Genomic DNA, 15,237 nt, shown 5'->3' with positions numbered 1-15,237 from the left:
GGTTTCAGTTTTTTATTCTTTGTTATGAAAAGCAAAGATCATCTTTTAGGATTGGATTCATTTGTGTAAGCTAGAAAATTTATTCGTTGATATTTTTCATTTTTTTTTTTTTATTTCGATGTGTACGATGTGGTGTTCCGTGCAGAGAAACTACATACTCTTAGTCGTCTGACCAGCACATAGTAATGGTAAGGATAAAAATTAGACCATCGCAAGGCACGCTATAAATCAGAAAAAAAATTTGTAAGAACCAGTTACAACCTACTCGAATTTTCTTTGTTGTTCATACGCATTGAGAGGGAAATAAGTCAGTTCGGGGACAGGTTTCGGGTAAAGAACGTATAAATATGGATAAATGGTGGAATATAATATTGTGTAAGATCCCTTCATAAAATACGTAACGTAAGAACGGGGAGAATCAACGCACTTCAAGCAAAAGGGATCACAGTCGACAGCTGCCAAATGGAGTACTATTTTGTATGAAATGGTTATTTTTTACAGTGTTGTGTGACACAATGTCAAGTTTCACTAAGCTATTTAAAGTACATGCCTAAGCTCACAATGAATGAAAACTTGTGTTTTGACATTGTCTAATAATAAATTCACGAAAACATGCACATGACAACAGATGGCGGTTTTTACACAAGTTCAACGCAACGTAAACTAGTTCGCTCCATTATCTTGATTATTTACATTCAAGGTCGTTTGCATGTTTTACTTACGAAGGTGGATACATCCGAACTTTAAAAAACGAAAATGATTTACCCCTAATGTGTTTTCTCAGCAATGTTTTTTTTGCTACGCAATTCTGTTATCGGTCCCTTAGAAATTGGCCGCTAGGTACGGGTTACGAGTTACATAAATTAAGAACCGATTTTTATATAGCGGAGAAGGCTTGACGAGACAATCCATAAAAAAGTGTTTAGATATCGGTCATAGGATTTTTGCGTTAGCTAGATAGAGAATACATCAACAGAACAGAAAATCTCAGTATTGTGGGTTGAATTTTATAAAAAAGGAGAATATTTACAATCGGAAAACAAAATACAGAACGTACTTCAAGCATGGGTGGTAAGTACTATAAACAGAGTACTGAAGCCGAACAGTGTATCATCTATATTTTGGCAGTGTAAAGAACTTGTAAGATTTTTTTTATCAGTATAATGTCTTCAAACAATGTAATATCGAAGATATAGGTCCACCAATTCTCAATTTTTTTAATTTGAAGTTTAGATTACTTTTAAAAAAAGAACTGGTAATTCTTGATGCATGAACAATTTTGGCTTAGAATTAGTTATCAGCAAAAAAATTTCACGCAATCAACGATAGCGTTACGTTGCTGTTTCTGATTACAATTACAATTATTAGACAGCTCATATAGGGTAAAACTACAACATACGAGCCCACACTGTAAAGCGACCACACTATTGTTTTTCGTTCGTTCGATAAAACAAAACAATAGAGGTCTCGCATACTGCAGTGGCTCGTATTTTGTGGCGTTATCCTATTTCAAATTTTGTACTAAATTTATGATTCGGTCTATTAAAATATTTTCATCGGAAACTTGTTTCTGTTTTCTTTTCAATTAGTTTTGAAACACGATTGATTTTCTTTAGGGAAAACCATTTTCGTGATTGAATTGCGTGAGAAAGAAAAAAGAAAAAATTTACTTCAATTGGTTATATCAAATATTTTGGATATTATTTTGGGGTTCACGATTCTTCTGTATTATAATGTACACTACAATCACTAAATTAATATTTAAACTTTCCGTAGAACAATGATTTTCTCTGGAATCATTAAACAATTGTTCATCGTGAAATGCTTTCATTTCAAATTTGTATGAAATTCTCAGATTTATGCTACAACGATTTCAAAGTATTAATTTTCAGTTTACGAAAATTATTAAAATAAGGCCACGAAAAAACGAATCACCCCAAACGATGAATGAATTTACAGTTCATATCTCGCAAACAAATAACCAACTCCAAAATTATGTATTCTGAAAAACAACCGTTAAATGCTGAGCTGATACGAATATCACATAAAATTAAAGCTAATTTTGGAGAGTTCATTAGCATAATGTTTTCATCCCATTTTTTTTGCTCAATGTTAAAGCTGTTGACTCGCGTAAAAATCTGTGGTAATCAAAATGTTAAGGTTGTTGTGATTGTCCAACTTAATTTCAGAATAGTCCAGGGATTAACTGGGCTCTAAATTTATTTAAAAAGAAAATAGTAATTTTGTATAAGGAAAATGTCAATTTCTGGGTCATTGTGAATCACACCGGCACGAGATTCATGTTACCTGGAATACATGTTTTATCTGGTATCTGAAATCAGATCAACCTCACACAGTTTTGGTTTGTAACCTGAATTTACCGGGAAACTTGTAAAAAGTTCAGAGACCGTTCCGATTTTTCAGTGCTGTCATCAAAATTAAATCTTAAGTAACTCGCTAGCTGTGAAGTTAAAACTAAGTTTTTATCCCTTTAATGGTGGGACAGAGCGCGTATTTCTCGATTTAGGATTTTACTTTGATGACAGCATTGAAAAAGTGTTACATAATTTATGATCCCTCAGGTAAATCAGGTCAGGTTTCATAACCCGCCAATTTTTTTAGTTCAGTTCAATTGCAGACTTGATTTCCACGTATGAAAAAAATACTCCGTCTGAGAGAAAAACTTGATTTTTTTCCATTTTTGCTACGTTTACTTGACAGATCGCTGTCTTACGGCTCTCACACGGAGTATTTTTGTTGATGCGTAAATCATACTTAAATCAGATCGGATTCAAGTGCAGATATTGGGATACCTCAACTATTTCAAGCCTCATTACAATTTTTAGGTGTTTTTAATTTTTGGGTATTTTATAAATGAGTTGTATGTAACTCTAGAGGCGCTTTTTCGAGCCACTTCGGTCATGATTACAACTACATTTGATTTTTTTTTCTGATTCGTTAATATTCAACTTTTTCTTTTGTTTCCCAGGTATGAACCAGGTCGCCGCGATTTGGAAGAATGTCGCTACAATCAGAACGAAGGATACGTAATATTTTCGGCTATGGGCTCGTTTTTCATTCCGATGGCTGTAATGATTTATGTGTACGTACGAATTTCTTGTGTGGTTGCTTCGCGGCATGACAACATGACTGAAATCGAAGTTCACAAGGTAATTTCTTCAAGCCAATTTTTAATCGAGTTCTAACTCGGAAATGTTGTGTCTCTTTGTTTAACTGAAAATATCGGTCGGCTTCGTATATAAGGCCGAAAACACGAAGGCAATTTTGAGTTGCTGAGATCCAAGGTTCTTTCGGAACCTTGTTGAGATCGACAATTATGCTGCGTTTTATGTTATATACCGATTGCTCGTTCGTTTTCGACTTAAAAGTATTAGTATCGTTTTTCACACACTTTATCACACACAAATGCAATTTCACGCAATGCCTCATCTCTGCAACCTCACCAGGGCCTATCTTTAGCGATTTTATTCTTCAAAATTCCAAACAATTCCTAAAAATAAACCCTGACTCTCACGAAGCTTAAACAGCGCACCAACGCAACGCATTGAACTGGGAGTATAATTTATTTTACTTTACTACTGAAAAATCGTTCCCTCGCTCGTAAAGTAGAACGCCATACTGTACACGTGAATAATATATATCTCGTATCCAGATGAGTAAAAGTATCCGAGGGCGTCCTTCACTGGTAAAGTAATCTACTATTCAATTATATGCAGCAAATTAGATTTTAAATGGATACATTAATGCGTCTAGAATGAATGAGTAAGATGGTTTGATCTGAACCAAACAATCAAATAACAAAATGTGTAACATTTCCGATAAGCAACTTGTACCAACTTGTATTTTCTTCAACGTAAATGATGTGCTCCGTACACGCTTCCCTTGGCTCGATGCCAATCAGGTAGTTTAGCTTTTTCTTAAACATTTTATCTTAAGCAATACATCACGTAAAGTCGTCCGTCTTACGTTTGTCACCCAAAAAATCTCGCAATTTTCTTTATATTCTGATAATAGTCCAATTTTTTTTTTGTTGTTGCTGTTGTTGCTTTTTTGTTCTCCTCTCGAAAAACGTAAAACTTACGCATTCCGTGAGACATGAATTCATCTGCACAACAGTCCATTCATCCGTTTTATGTCTTTCCATCAATTCACTCAAGCGAATTTATATTTAATGACACACACACGTTTCATATTTTCCACACAAAAACAGAACAACAAAAGCTTTTAAAAATGAAACGAGGCTTCCCCGATCCGTATATAGATGTATCTTTGAAGTTTATTTCTATCGATTGATGTCCAATGACGAGCCTTCGATTTAATTCAAAAAGTTCAGTCTGCGGTTTTATTTCCGCTTTTTACTTTCATTTCTGTTATGTTTTATTCATCTGGAACGTTCTATTACCTTAATATTGCAAAACATTTAATCGTATCAAAAATGGTAAATTAGAACCATATTAAGCTGAGATTTATGATCCTCTTTATGCAGCAAAACAAAAGTGTTTCAAACGGCTGGCTCTGTATGACATCAGGCAATAAATTACCTTTTTATGGATCGCCATTTCTGTTCTCTTAACTCTGTTCTCTCTCATCAAAGTGCTAGGAATTAGAAAATTACAGTGAATTCTGTTAGTTCCATCATTAGCATACGTGATATCATTAAAAAAATGTCTTAAGTTTTACACATCTTTCCTACAGTGAACGTCATCTCAAATGTCTCACTGTCAAATTTTTCTGAGAATTTTATTGTGTCATTGCAAATTCACAATGACATTCTCTGAAAAAAAAGTCAGTGAGACATTTGAGATGTCGTTCACTGTAATTTTACGAAGAAAATTTTTGTGAAAATTTAAGAAAATGTAGAAAATTTCTGAAAAATTTAAGAAAATTTGGGAAAACATAGGAAAAGGTGGGAAAATATAGGAAAAGGTGGCTTTTTCTACTTCAAGTTCTTCCGCAGCCACTAAGTGTGCGCGTCATTTATGAATAATCATTCGTTAATAAAGTTTTGAGACTTGTAAATCATTGTTCCAACACCCATGGCGACCTAGATGCACTTAATGGTCCTTATAAAAAACTTCAAACCTTCTTACCACGAATCAACATAACAATTTCTTGTCAGTAAATAAGTAAAAGTCGAAAAAGTCAAATTTTTGATTATAGAATAACTCGGCAGGGTCAACTTGTGAACCATCGGAACCATCAGCTGTTTTGTATCGCGGCCCTTACAAGTATCAAAATTCGGTACGACCTATCGACCACATACCAGCTCAGTAAAGTCGGTCCCGAATTTTATCATTTTTCTTTTTCAAAATGAGCCAATCCCAATTTTACTCTGCATATCAGTTTATTTGGATACATTCCGGTAGAATGTTTAATGAAATTGGAAATTGGATTTTTTTAAAATTCGAAACGTGTTACCACATTAACACTTTGTACTCTGGTGCCTGGTCGATTTACCATTAACGATTTTGCCCTTCGTCCAAATAAGCGATGTTTCTATTAATCATAAAAAGGCAGAAATACAACCAACCAACCTTATCCATCAATCAAGCAGGTGGGATTCTTAAAAGTTTTATTTAGAATTTCACACGTTTCGTACATAAAGGTTAGAAGCCGCCGAAAAAAGTTTTTTTTGTTTATTCTATCAACGAAATATAGGTTTCGTTCCGTTCAGATACGTTCAGATAGGTAGCTGTCTGGTTATTTATCTATCAAACACTAAATTAGCACAACATTTTCATTCTCTGAAATTATACACCAAATTGGCGTGTAAACAGAGCATGAGATCATCATTTATCTATCTTCGAAAATGAATGTAATTTGTCGGGGAAAGTACACCAATGCCACTCTATGTTAGCATACTCCATCGATGTTTTCGCTAAACTGGGTTTCCGTGTTTTCGAATGGTATAATAATGTCGATGTTTAAAAACTTTAGCGTTCAAATCGAATATAAATGCTAGTTTCGAAGTGAGCGTAGATGCTATAACGAATGGGAATCATATTGTTAGGATTTTGGAAGTGAATATACAGGTATCTCGCGGTTCCACCTCACTCAAGTTTAATTTTTTAATCGCTTTTCCGACGCTGGCTGATTTAACATATATTTATAGAGTAGCAAATACTCACTCATTTGATAAGGACCAAATCATTTTTGTGATGCTGCAGAACAAGTAGCATCGTCCATGCATAGATTTTACAAATAAAGTGTTGTGAGACTGACATCACTTCCTGTGAAATTCTGCAAAAATTTGGCATAGCTGAGAATCTACGATTGTGTAGAAATGTCTCTCGGTCTCTACTTGCCACAAAACCCTGGTTGTCTTGCTGAACGTTCTCATTTACCCGTGTTCAGTTCTCAACCAATGGTAGCCTGAATGATCTGGGTGTCGACGCACCGAATGGTAATATCTGAAACCTCAGTCGGACGATTAATAATATCCCGATTTTATTCAACATCACCGAGAGAGCAGAAGTCCGTGTCATCAGTCCACCGTACCGACCGTGCATTCGTTTCTACTCAAGCGTCCATTTATTTATGTTTCGTGTAGAATATAACATTCAAATGTTATACCAATGTACCAGTCATGATGACCTCCATTGTATATGAAAATATTCATACTTGATTTCTCTCGGTTGTTTTCTATAAACAGCAGTTTATATTCGGCCAGAAAATCCCAATAGAATTCTAACTGAAATGTTTCATTTATTCAGGAGATTCTACCGATTCGAATGGAATTATTTCAGCTAAAAACTTGAACTTTACTTCCATAAATAAATGATTTGACTTCTTACTCTGAACGCTAGACATCACCACAAAAATTGTTTTATCCTATAGCAGTGTTTACCTAACACCATTCCCGCTGTGTTTTTTTTTTGAAAGAAACTATTTACGCTTCTTGATTGATAAAATTTCGAACAAATTTAATTAAGAATGTCGCATAACAGCACACCCACAATATTATGTTATGTGTATCCGAAGAATGTATAATATGGAGGCAAGAAAAACATTCAAGGCAACAGAAGCTCTCTTTCGACTATATAATGTAATTTATTCATAACTGGAAAGAAAATGAATTGATGCTGGAAAATTAGTTCACGTTTTACAGCTACAAAATAACAAAATGTATACGTTATGTACGAGATCTGTTCAGAATACCATTCGGTGTCGAACAGCACACACATCAATATGCTTCGCGCAGTTTTAATGTTCTACACCTAAAATTTATTAAATCCATTGGATTGTCTTACGATTCGGTTTATTTTTTGAAAGAGTTTTGTTACCTACAATTTATATGGGGCAGTAAAACGAGAATATTCGTTTTTATTATTTTTGCCGTTTCAGAGCCTTTGCAACAAATAAGTTGATGTTTTTTGGCTATACATTTATGTGGCCGAGGTATGGATTATGTGTAAAAGGAAATTTTATCAATCGAAAAAAGATTTCGACCGAAGAAAGGAATACACGAGGGGAAAATGACAATAGAAAATCGCGTCCCACATAATGGGCATTCTATTGTGTTAACCCTAAAGTTCAACTCATTTATCGCAAAATTCTTTATTCGCTGATTTTGTTAAGTGTTTGTCGCATTTAACTTTAAAGACAGTAAACCATATTCCCTGGTGGAGCGTCGGTTTCATATTCATTTATCCTTAGTTCGGATGCATTTATGTACTATTTCAGATGAAATACGAATCTGTTCGATCAACTTTATCGAAAAGCTTTCCAGCTTTTAAAGATATTTTTTCTAGTTGAGAGTTTTTACGATTTTCTTGGAATTTCTCCGTCCCTTCCTTTTAATCGTGTAGATTCGTTGCAATTCAAACCAAACACATGGCATAAAAATATGTGAGTCAATATGCCGTGAAGCTATATAATAGGCAATTTCCCCATTGAATAGGGATTATATTTCTATCTGGGTGGAATCATCCGTAGAAGAGTCGCTATAGTTTTGCGAAATAAAACAATTAGAAAAGTTGGAAAGCTTCATAAAAAAATCCATCTGACAAAACATCGAATTTGTAACGGAAATGCGGATAAAGGAATTTAATATGAAACAAACGAGAAAAGGCAAACACCTAGTGCTTGTAAAATAGGCCCGCACAGAATCGGTTATTTTGAAATCTGCATAAAGGAAATTTAAAAAAATCACAAAATCATCGATTGTCATCGCATTGTGGTTCCACGTGTCCGCATGTGTGGAGCTTGAAGTGGTTCGAAAGAAATTTCATTTCGCTTGTGATACGCTAAACTTTTACGTGCAACCTCTCGAGGTTGGTCATCTCTTTGTCACTGTCACCATTGCCTGATGAGATGTAGTATTTTTAAACAGCATCTATTTGGTGCAGGAACCCTTTGCTATCAATTATGATTTCCCAAAAATTTACACACTTCTCTAGAAATAGAGTCTTTTCTTCTCAAAGAAACTTTTTCCATTCATAAAGAACTTGAAACAGGTAACTTCGTCCCGATTATCCATATTTCTTATGTTCCTTCCAGGACGTTTGGGATTACTGATGTGGTACTAGGTTGGCTCCTACACTGTAGTTGACTCAAATGGTAATGCAACTACTGTGTAGTCTGCTTGCATTAATGCTGTAGGGTTTTATGTGACGGGACCAATGTGAACAATGTCCTATTTACGTTTAACATGGAGAATGAAATAATTCTTCCAGATCTACTCATATCAGTCAAAGCACTTAATAATCGTAATAACAGAAATGTGACGCAGGACGCAGGTCCTACTATCAAAACAAATAACGCAGCCTGCGCCTGAACGCGAACATTTTATGAAGAAAATATTTCATAAATAAATTTTTTTCGGAACTCTGATTTTGCACGAACTTAACACAAAAAAAAAGTTCCTACGAATTTGGACCACCCTAATAAGTATTGGCACACTCGGCCTGCGGCATGTAGTGCCTGAAAAAAGTATGAATCACTAGGGTGTATATAACTATTTCATACCACGCTAATGCGTTACTCACCAAACAACGATAGAGCAGAGAGTACAGTCAGAGGCAGTGATTTTCAGCATGAATTTGCTTCAGCTGTTTTTCATCTCATCCACACATACATTCAAAACTTTTTATACTTATTTATACGGTTGAAGTTGTTACATACTCACATATGGTAGAGGTAAAAGGTAGAGGTATAAAGACGTGTAAACAATTTTGATTGTTTGTGTGGATCAGCTGAAAAACAGCAGAAACAAATTCATGCTGAAAATTCACTGTCTCTGACTGTAAGACTGATTGTTTAACTCACAAAACTGAGTCAGGTCGCAAAACTTCGGAAAATTAAAATTGAATAAATAAAAATATGGGTTACGATACTCTCTCATGCCAACGGATGTTCAGGTCTGAATTTCTGGTCACCGAATGTCGTTTTCAGTTAAGTAATTTCACTAGATTTGATGTACTTAAGTTAAAATTTTTGATAAAGACTCGAAAAATGTCTTTATGCACGGCAGAGTAAAATAAACCAGGCAGGAGCGGTTCATTTTCGAAACGTCAAATAAGGGACCTAATACACTGGGTGAAAATGAACTCAAATGAACACTGACAAAAATTGAAAAATTTTGTTCGCAAAAAATATAAGGCTACTAGATTATTCAGGTCCCTAGTCAAATCAGCGCTCCTGCCTGGGTTACTTTTACTCTGCCGTGCTTTATGCCCTCAGACTACATTATGGAAAGTAACATTCTTCGAGCCACAGTTTACCGTATGAATGATGAACATTGAATGAAGACGCTGCCCAACGGTGACCAAGTCAACTGAAATTATCAAATTTCTGATTGTGTGTTCATCAGAGCCGAAGTTAATAATGCATGACAAATAGTTTCCTTTGAACTTTCCCTCCAGCAGATGTTAGAGAAATTTAGGTAAAAATGTGCCGGCTCACTCATACAAACATAACTGCTTATATGTCTTTATTTTATACATATATGGTCTTGCCACTAACTAATCCACTCGCATAAGCAGTTTCGTTCGAATTGCCGGCTAAATTTGGCTGACGTACACTGTACATTTCCTTTAAAAGGTCTTTCGTAAAACATGGGTTTTGGGTTTTTGAACGACGATTTTACGCGTAATCTCTATAATGATGTTAAGGGTGCCGACGGCTGCACTGTTATAGGATTACCATTATTAATTGTGGCTTATTCTTTCCTTTTTACTTTTTTTTCAGAAACACAACAAACATTTTGATATCGAAGTGGAAGTTGAAATGGATGTAGACCCGTCATCGGAACACGAATCCCAGAGTCCATACAAAAAACGATCGATATGCCAGAAATCATCAACGTCTATAACTGCGTCGACAGCTACATCCGAACCAATGCCATGCTACAAAGAATCAAATGTTCACCGCAATGGTCATTACGAACTCGTTGACACGACAACACGACCACCATCAATAAACCGCAACAAACAGAAGACAAATAACAATCCATCCGGTAATATAAAAAGCTGTGCACATCAGTTCAGTATGAAGCAGAACAATTCCTCGACATGTGGTGAACAGCATTGTCCAACAAAACAAATACGAGCCCATCACAAGTCATTATCGAACAAAATATCATCGTTGAAACGTGAAAATAAAACCACTCAAACTCTGTCGATTGTCGTTGGCGGATTCATTGTATGTTGGCTACCATTTTTCATTTATTATCTAATTACACCCTTTATTCCGCATGAGGCACACAGTGCTAATTTAACAAATTGTTTAACATGGTTGGGCTGGTTCAATAGCGCCATGAATCCATTTATTTATGCATTTTATAGTGTCGATTTTCGGGCTGCATTTTGGCGCCTAACTTTTCGTCGATTTTTTAAGAACTCATTGAGAGCTCCTTATTCGAGCAATGCAATTTCGATCCGACGGTAATGGAATCATGTGCTAATGGAGCTTAATTTTTAAGATCCAGAATGATTCATTTCTGACACTGCAACGGCACTATTGAGATCAGAAATACATACATTATACGTATAATGACGCTAAAAGAATGTGTTGTGCATTCGAGTCACGTATTAATTTCTAGTCGATCTGAAAAGCCAATGTACTATTGTTCCGATGAAAATATTTGGTCTTTTGTGAGTAAATACCAATGTCAAATATTTTCATTAGAATTATGGTTAAATAATTCCGAAAGCGTTGCCAATGCATTCAACTTTTTTGTGATAGTTTACGCTACAATATGTACATTTTGACTCATTGTTAACATGCTGCAGTAGTATTATAATATGCACGTTTCTTGCATGCTGCAACCAATGAAGCAATGAGCTCTAAAGGCGAGTACACAGTTTGTGAAAAATGACTGAAAAATCGACACTCTGCAAAATAATTGAAAAATTGCGGCGCGTAGTTTTGAATGTGAGAATTGAAGTTTCTGCTTCAAGTGATTAATTGATAGTTTATTAGTTGAAATTTAATATTTCGTACTCCAGAACGAAAAGGAACTAATTTCAACTAATAGCTAATCAATAAATCACATAACACAGAAACTTTGATTCACACATTTAGAACTTCGCACCGAAATTTTTCAATCATTTTCCAGAGTGTCAATTATTCAGTCATTTTTCACGAACTGTGTACTCATCTTAACAATAACAAATATAGTAAAAACAGTGCCGCCACTTCACATAGACATTTGAGAGATTTGCATGGGGCGCTGCGATTTAATCAGGCGCAAAAGTTTTGAAGGAAAACAGTTTTGAAACAAAGTCTGATTTATAAAAGGACTCGGGACATTTTTTTGCCAAGTGCACTGGCGGCACTTAATGCTTAGTTCGAATGCGACAATTACGCAAGTTTTCTCGCTTGTATAAGATATAAGACGATAAACTAAAATATGCCCAGTGTTTTTGCATGAAACTGAACCAGCTCTTGATCCAAATTAAATTTTCGAAAACCAAGCTCGATTAATCCGGAAGGGAAACCGGAAGCCACCTGTCCGAAGAGCCAATTGCAAAATATACATTTTTGTTGACCTACGTTGTTACACCTGCTAAATTATAGAATAGACTTCACCCCACCACTAGCAACTTGACGCAAACAAATGCAATATGTATGTGCAACGAAAGTAAATTCACCTGAAGGTAGCAGGTGAAACAACATTAGTCACAAGAAAGGAGGATGTTGTCAACATTACAAAAATGAATTCACCTGAAAATCGGGATACGTAATTTGTCTGATCTGCTGAGGGTTTTTATATCAAAGTACAAACACTTAAGGTAATGCAAATTTCACAAAAACCCACGGAGCCTTAGCTTCGGGTGAATATAATTTTTATTACGTTGGCCACAAGTAAAATTCAATTTGTTGTATTATAACACATGCCAAAACGGCCAAAACTCAATACTAACTAATGCAGTTCCAACAACATTATTTCTCCAAACGCCACGGATGCAACAGAACAAATCTTAGTCACCCGAAACTTGTGCTCCGTAAGTTTTGTGATCCGGTGACGTTACCTTCAGTGTTTTGTTTATATACTTTGGTTGAGATATCACAACAGCACTTTACCCACATGCTCCAGTTTTCAGCTGAATAGTCCTTTTCTCTGCTTTTCGCTTTACTACCATCTGCGACCAGAGGAACACATTTCCAAATTGGTAAACTTTCAATTTTAGGTGCACAGCTTAGATGCATCAGATATAAATTTCATTTTAATTGGGCAATGGCATGTCACATAAAACAACGATTTACCAATTTAACTGCATCGTAACTGATAGTTTTCAGCTAAAGGAATTAAAACAGTTTATCCAATCCATTGTGCGGATATGTTGTTAAAACAAGTTCCAAAAAAGTTTTCTTTTTCATTTGTTTCAAAACAAATGTTGCAACAATTTTATAGCCAAATGTTGAATCGCGAAAACAGCTCAGAAAATTTAATGAAAATCGAAAAAATAAAATTAACGAAGATATTTAGCGACATCATGTCGCCACTACACTTCCGTTCGAATGTCACCTATGGATAAACTATTAGGTATTGCGTATATATACACTTGAAATACTCCGTTTATTGCAATTCAATTTCGGTAATTATAGACGAGACGATATTGATAGTGTGTTGGTGAAGTTCGTTTGTCGGTGCCCAATTAAATGGATACTCTACTCAATCATAGATGGATGGAACTTAATTGGAAATTTTAGATGAATTGACTGACACAAGGAAAATGAAGAGATGAGCAGGTGAATCATTGTTTGATTCAGTACCATCATATCACTTCATAGAAATCGTGTAATCATAACATCAACTACTTCTTTTGTTCGAACATTGTATGTGAAATCTTTTACTTCACTTGTTTTCACATACATTTTGATTTACTTAACTGAATACTAGTTACAGCTCATTGTTTACGTTTATCATCATTATCTCTAACTGATGACTAACCGTTTTTTAAAGGTATCTTGGTGTAAATTTTTATTTAGGCACCGACAGCGCTTACGCTCCGCTGTAATTCATGTAAAATGTCCAGTCAAGTCCCCTCTCATATTTATGTCTAGTTAGTGTGATTTTTGCAATAATATGACGGTGTGGGTGTCTGAGATAGATAGTCTATGTTAGTTTGGTTTCCTGTCTTGGGTTGACGTAATGGATTGATGTGACGCAATAGATTAGCGGATTTCTTGAGCTCGAATAAAACCCCAACCCCAGACGATTAACTTTTGTCGAGTTCAGGTTTTTAATTCATTCTAGTCACGTTTTCAGTATATTTTTTTTAGAATTTTCATTTAAGGCCAGTTGAAGGAGTTTATTATCACAAAATTCGTAAACAAATTCACCTGGCCTAGTATCAGTTATTTACCGAAATTTTATCATCATTTCGGCCGGGTCGGGTTTCAAATGTGTCGAGTTCTCGAGTCTTAAAATTTAATTCGAGTCTGGGTAAAATTTCGAAAAACCTCTACTTACTCATCTCCAATGTTACGAAGTAAACGAGCTACAATCTACAGATTTTCGATTTGTACTTCTCACAGCATTTTACGCAAACAATCAAATTAAAAGAACAAGAATAGACCGGCTAAAGCCTGGTGAGGTCTTTTTTCTAATTCCACATTTTCGAAATGCAATTTTGACTGTGACCTATCGGTTATCAGATAACAGATAATTATTATTTGCCTGGTGTTGATATGCTCATGGTGGCTTTGCAATTTGTAATGTCAATCCAGTTCACAACTACCAACTTCCAAACTACCGAATAAACCAACTACCAACTACCAAATTTATGGAACAGACAGACAGACAGACAAAGCGCCCATAATAGGGTATTTTTTCTAGAAGAAAAAAGACCTAAAAACTTGTTTTGAATTGGTTGACTGATATCGGCAATCTCACATCTATTGCGTAAAACAAACCCATATTTCTATGCATGCATTTCCTAGACAGCATCGGGGTCATGTATCGGAAAAAAAAACCAAAACCTTATTTCCCAAGCATTTAAATGAACACGATCCCATACACAGAAAGTGAAAATATTTAAATTCTGAACATTTCTGCATGCCTCAGGCACTCGGTGTCATATGAGAAGACGGTACTGACTAATGTTACCGAAAAGTAACTGAACAATAGCGTTAACCAACCTTTTCGTTTCGGTGATATGATCTTGCCATGCAGAAGAAAAAGGATTTGTCATAATATCATGGAAAACACATAAACAATAGACCTCTCGAATAATTTTTCATTTACAATTTTCGTAATTCTCTGTTTTTTTCCAAGGGTTTTGTTGGATGTTTGTGGAAAAAGAGAACAACTTTCCATTTTATAGAATTTTATGAATAGAACCGTAGAGCAATTTTTTCCCGTATAAGATAACAATGTGTTTTGTGAGGTCGCTTTACAGACATCCCGGTGGGTTGGAGGTTTTGTGCTGTGTCGCTACGTGGTAATAAAGTTCTGCTTCACAAAACAAAACAAAAAAAAATCGTCTTTCCGATATGGTATCAAGACATATAGCATACTAAAATGGCTTTAAAATAAATCTTTTTCTTTATTACCGAAATACCATTGCTAGACGGTCTCAACATTTGACAATAATTTTTTTTCGGTGTCGGGGAATCTCGCACACGCGATCATAGTATGCGTCCTTTTACGACATGTAACGAAAAGTCATGACTGTGCGAGATTCACCACTTAGATGTGAATCTCGCACACCATGAATTTGTGTGGTGTGCGAGATTACCCTACCCCTTCGCTCCACATATTTTGTGAAC

General features: G+C 35.3%; 1 protein-coding gene across 1 annotated transcript in view; it reads left to right on the top strand.

The window, feature by feature from the left end:
* Window positions 1–11,312, top strand: part of LOC119068041 (probable G-protein coupled receptor No18) — a 102,378-nt gene extending 91,066 nt beyond the window's left edge. Inside the window, exons 6-7 of the mRNA XM_037171406.1 lie at window positions 2,990–3,170; window positions 10,210–11,312. Coding sequence (XP_037027301.1) covers window positions 2,990–3,170; window positions 10,210–10,908 — 880 coding nt within the window. The 3' untranslated portion in view covers window positions 10,909–11,312. The remainder of the gene's footprint in view (window positions 1–2,989; window positions 3,171–10,209) is intronic.
* The last annotated feature ends 3,925 nt before the right edge of the window (window positions 11,313–15,237 follow it).

This window comes from Bradysia coprophila (genome assembly GCF_014529535.1).
Source record: "Bradysia coprophila strain Holo2 chromosome X unlocalized genomic scaffold, BU_Bcop_v1 contig_173, whole genome shotgun sequence".
In the NCBI taxonomy this organism is placed as follows: Eukaryota; Metazoa; Arthropoda; class Insecta; order Diptera; family Sciaridae; genus Bradysia; species Bradysia coprophila.
This window is presented reverse-complemented; position numbering and strand designations above follow the sequence as displayed.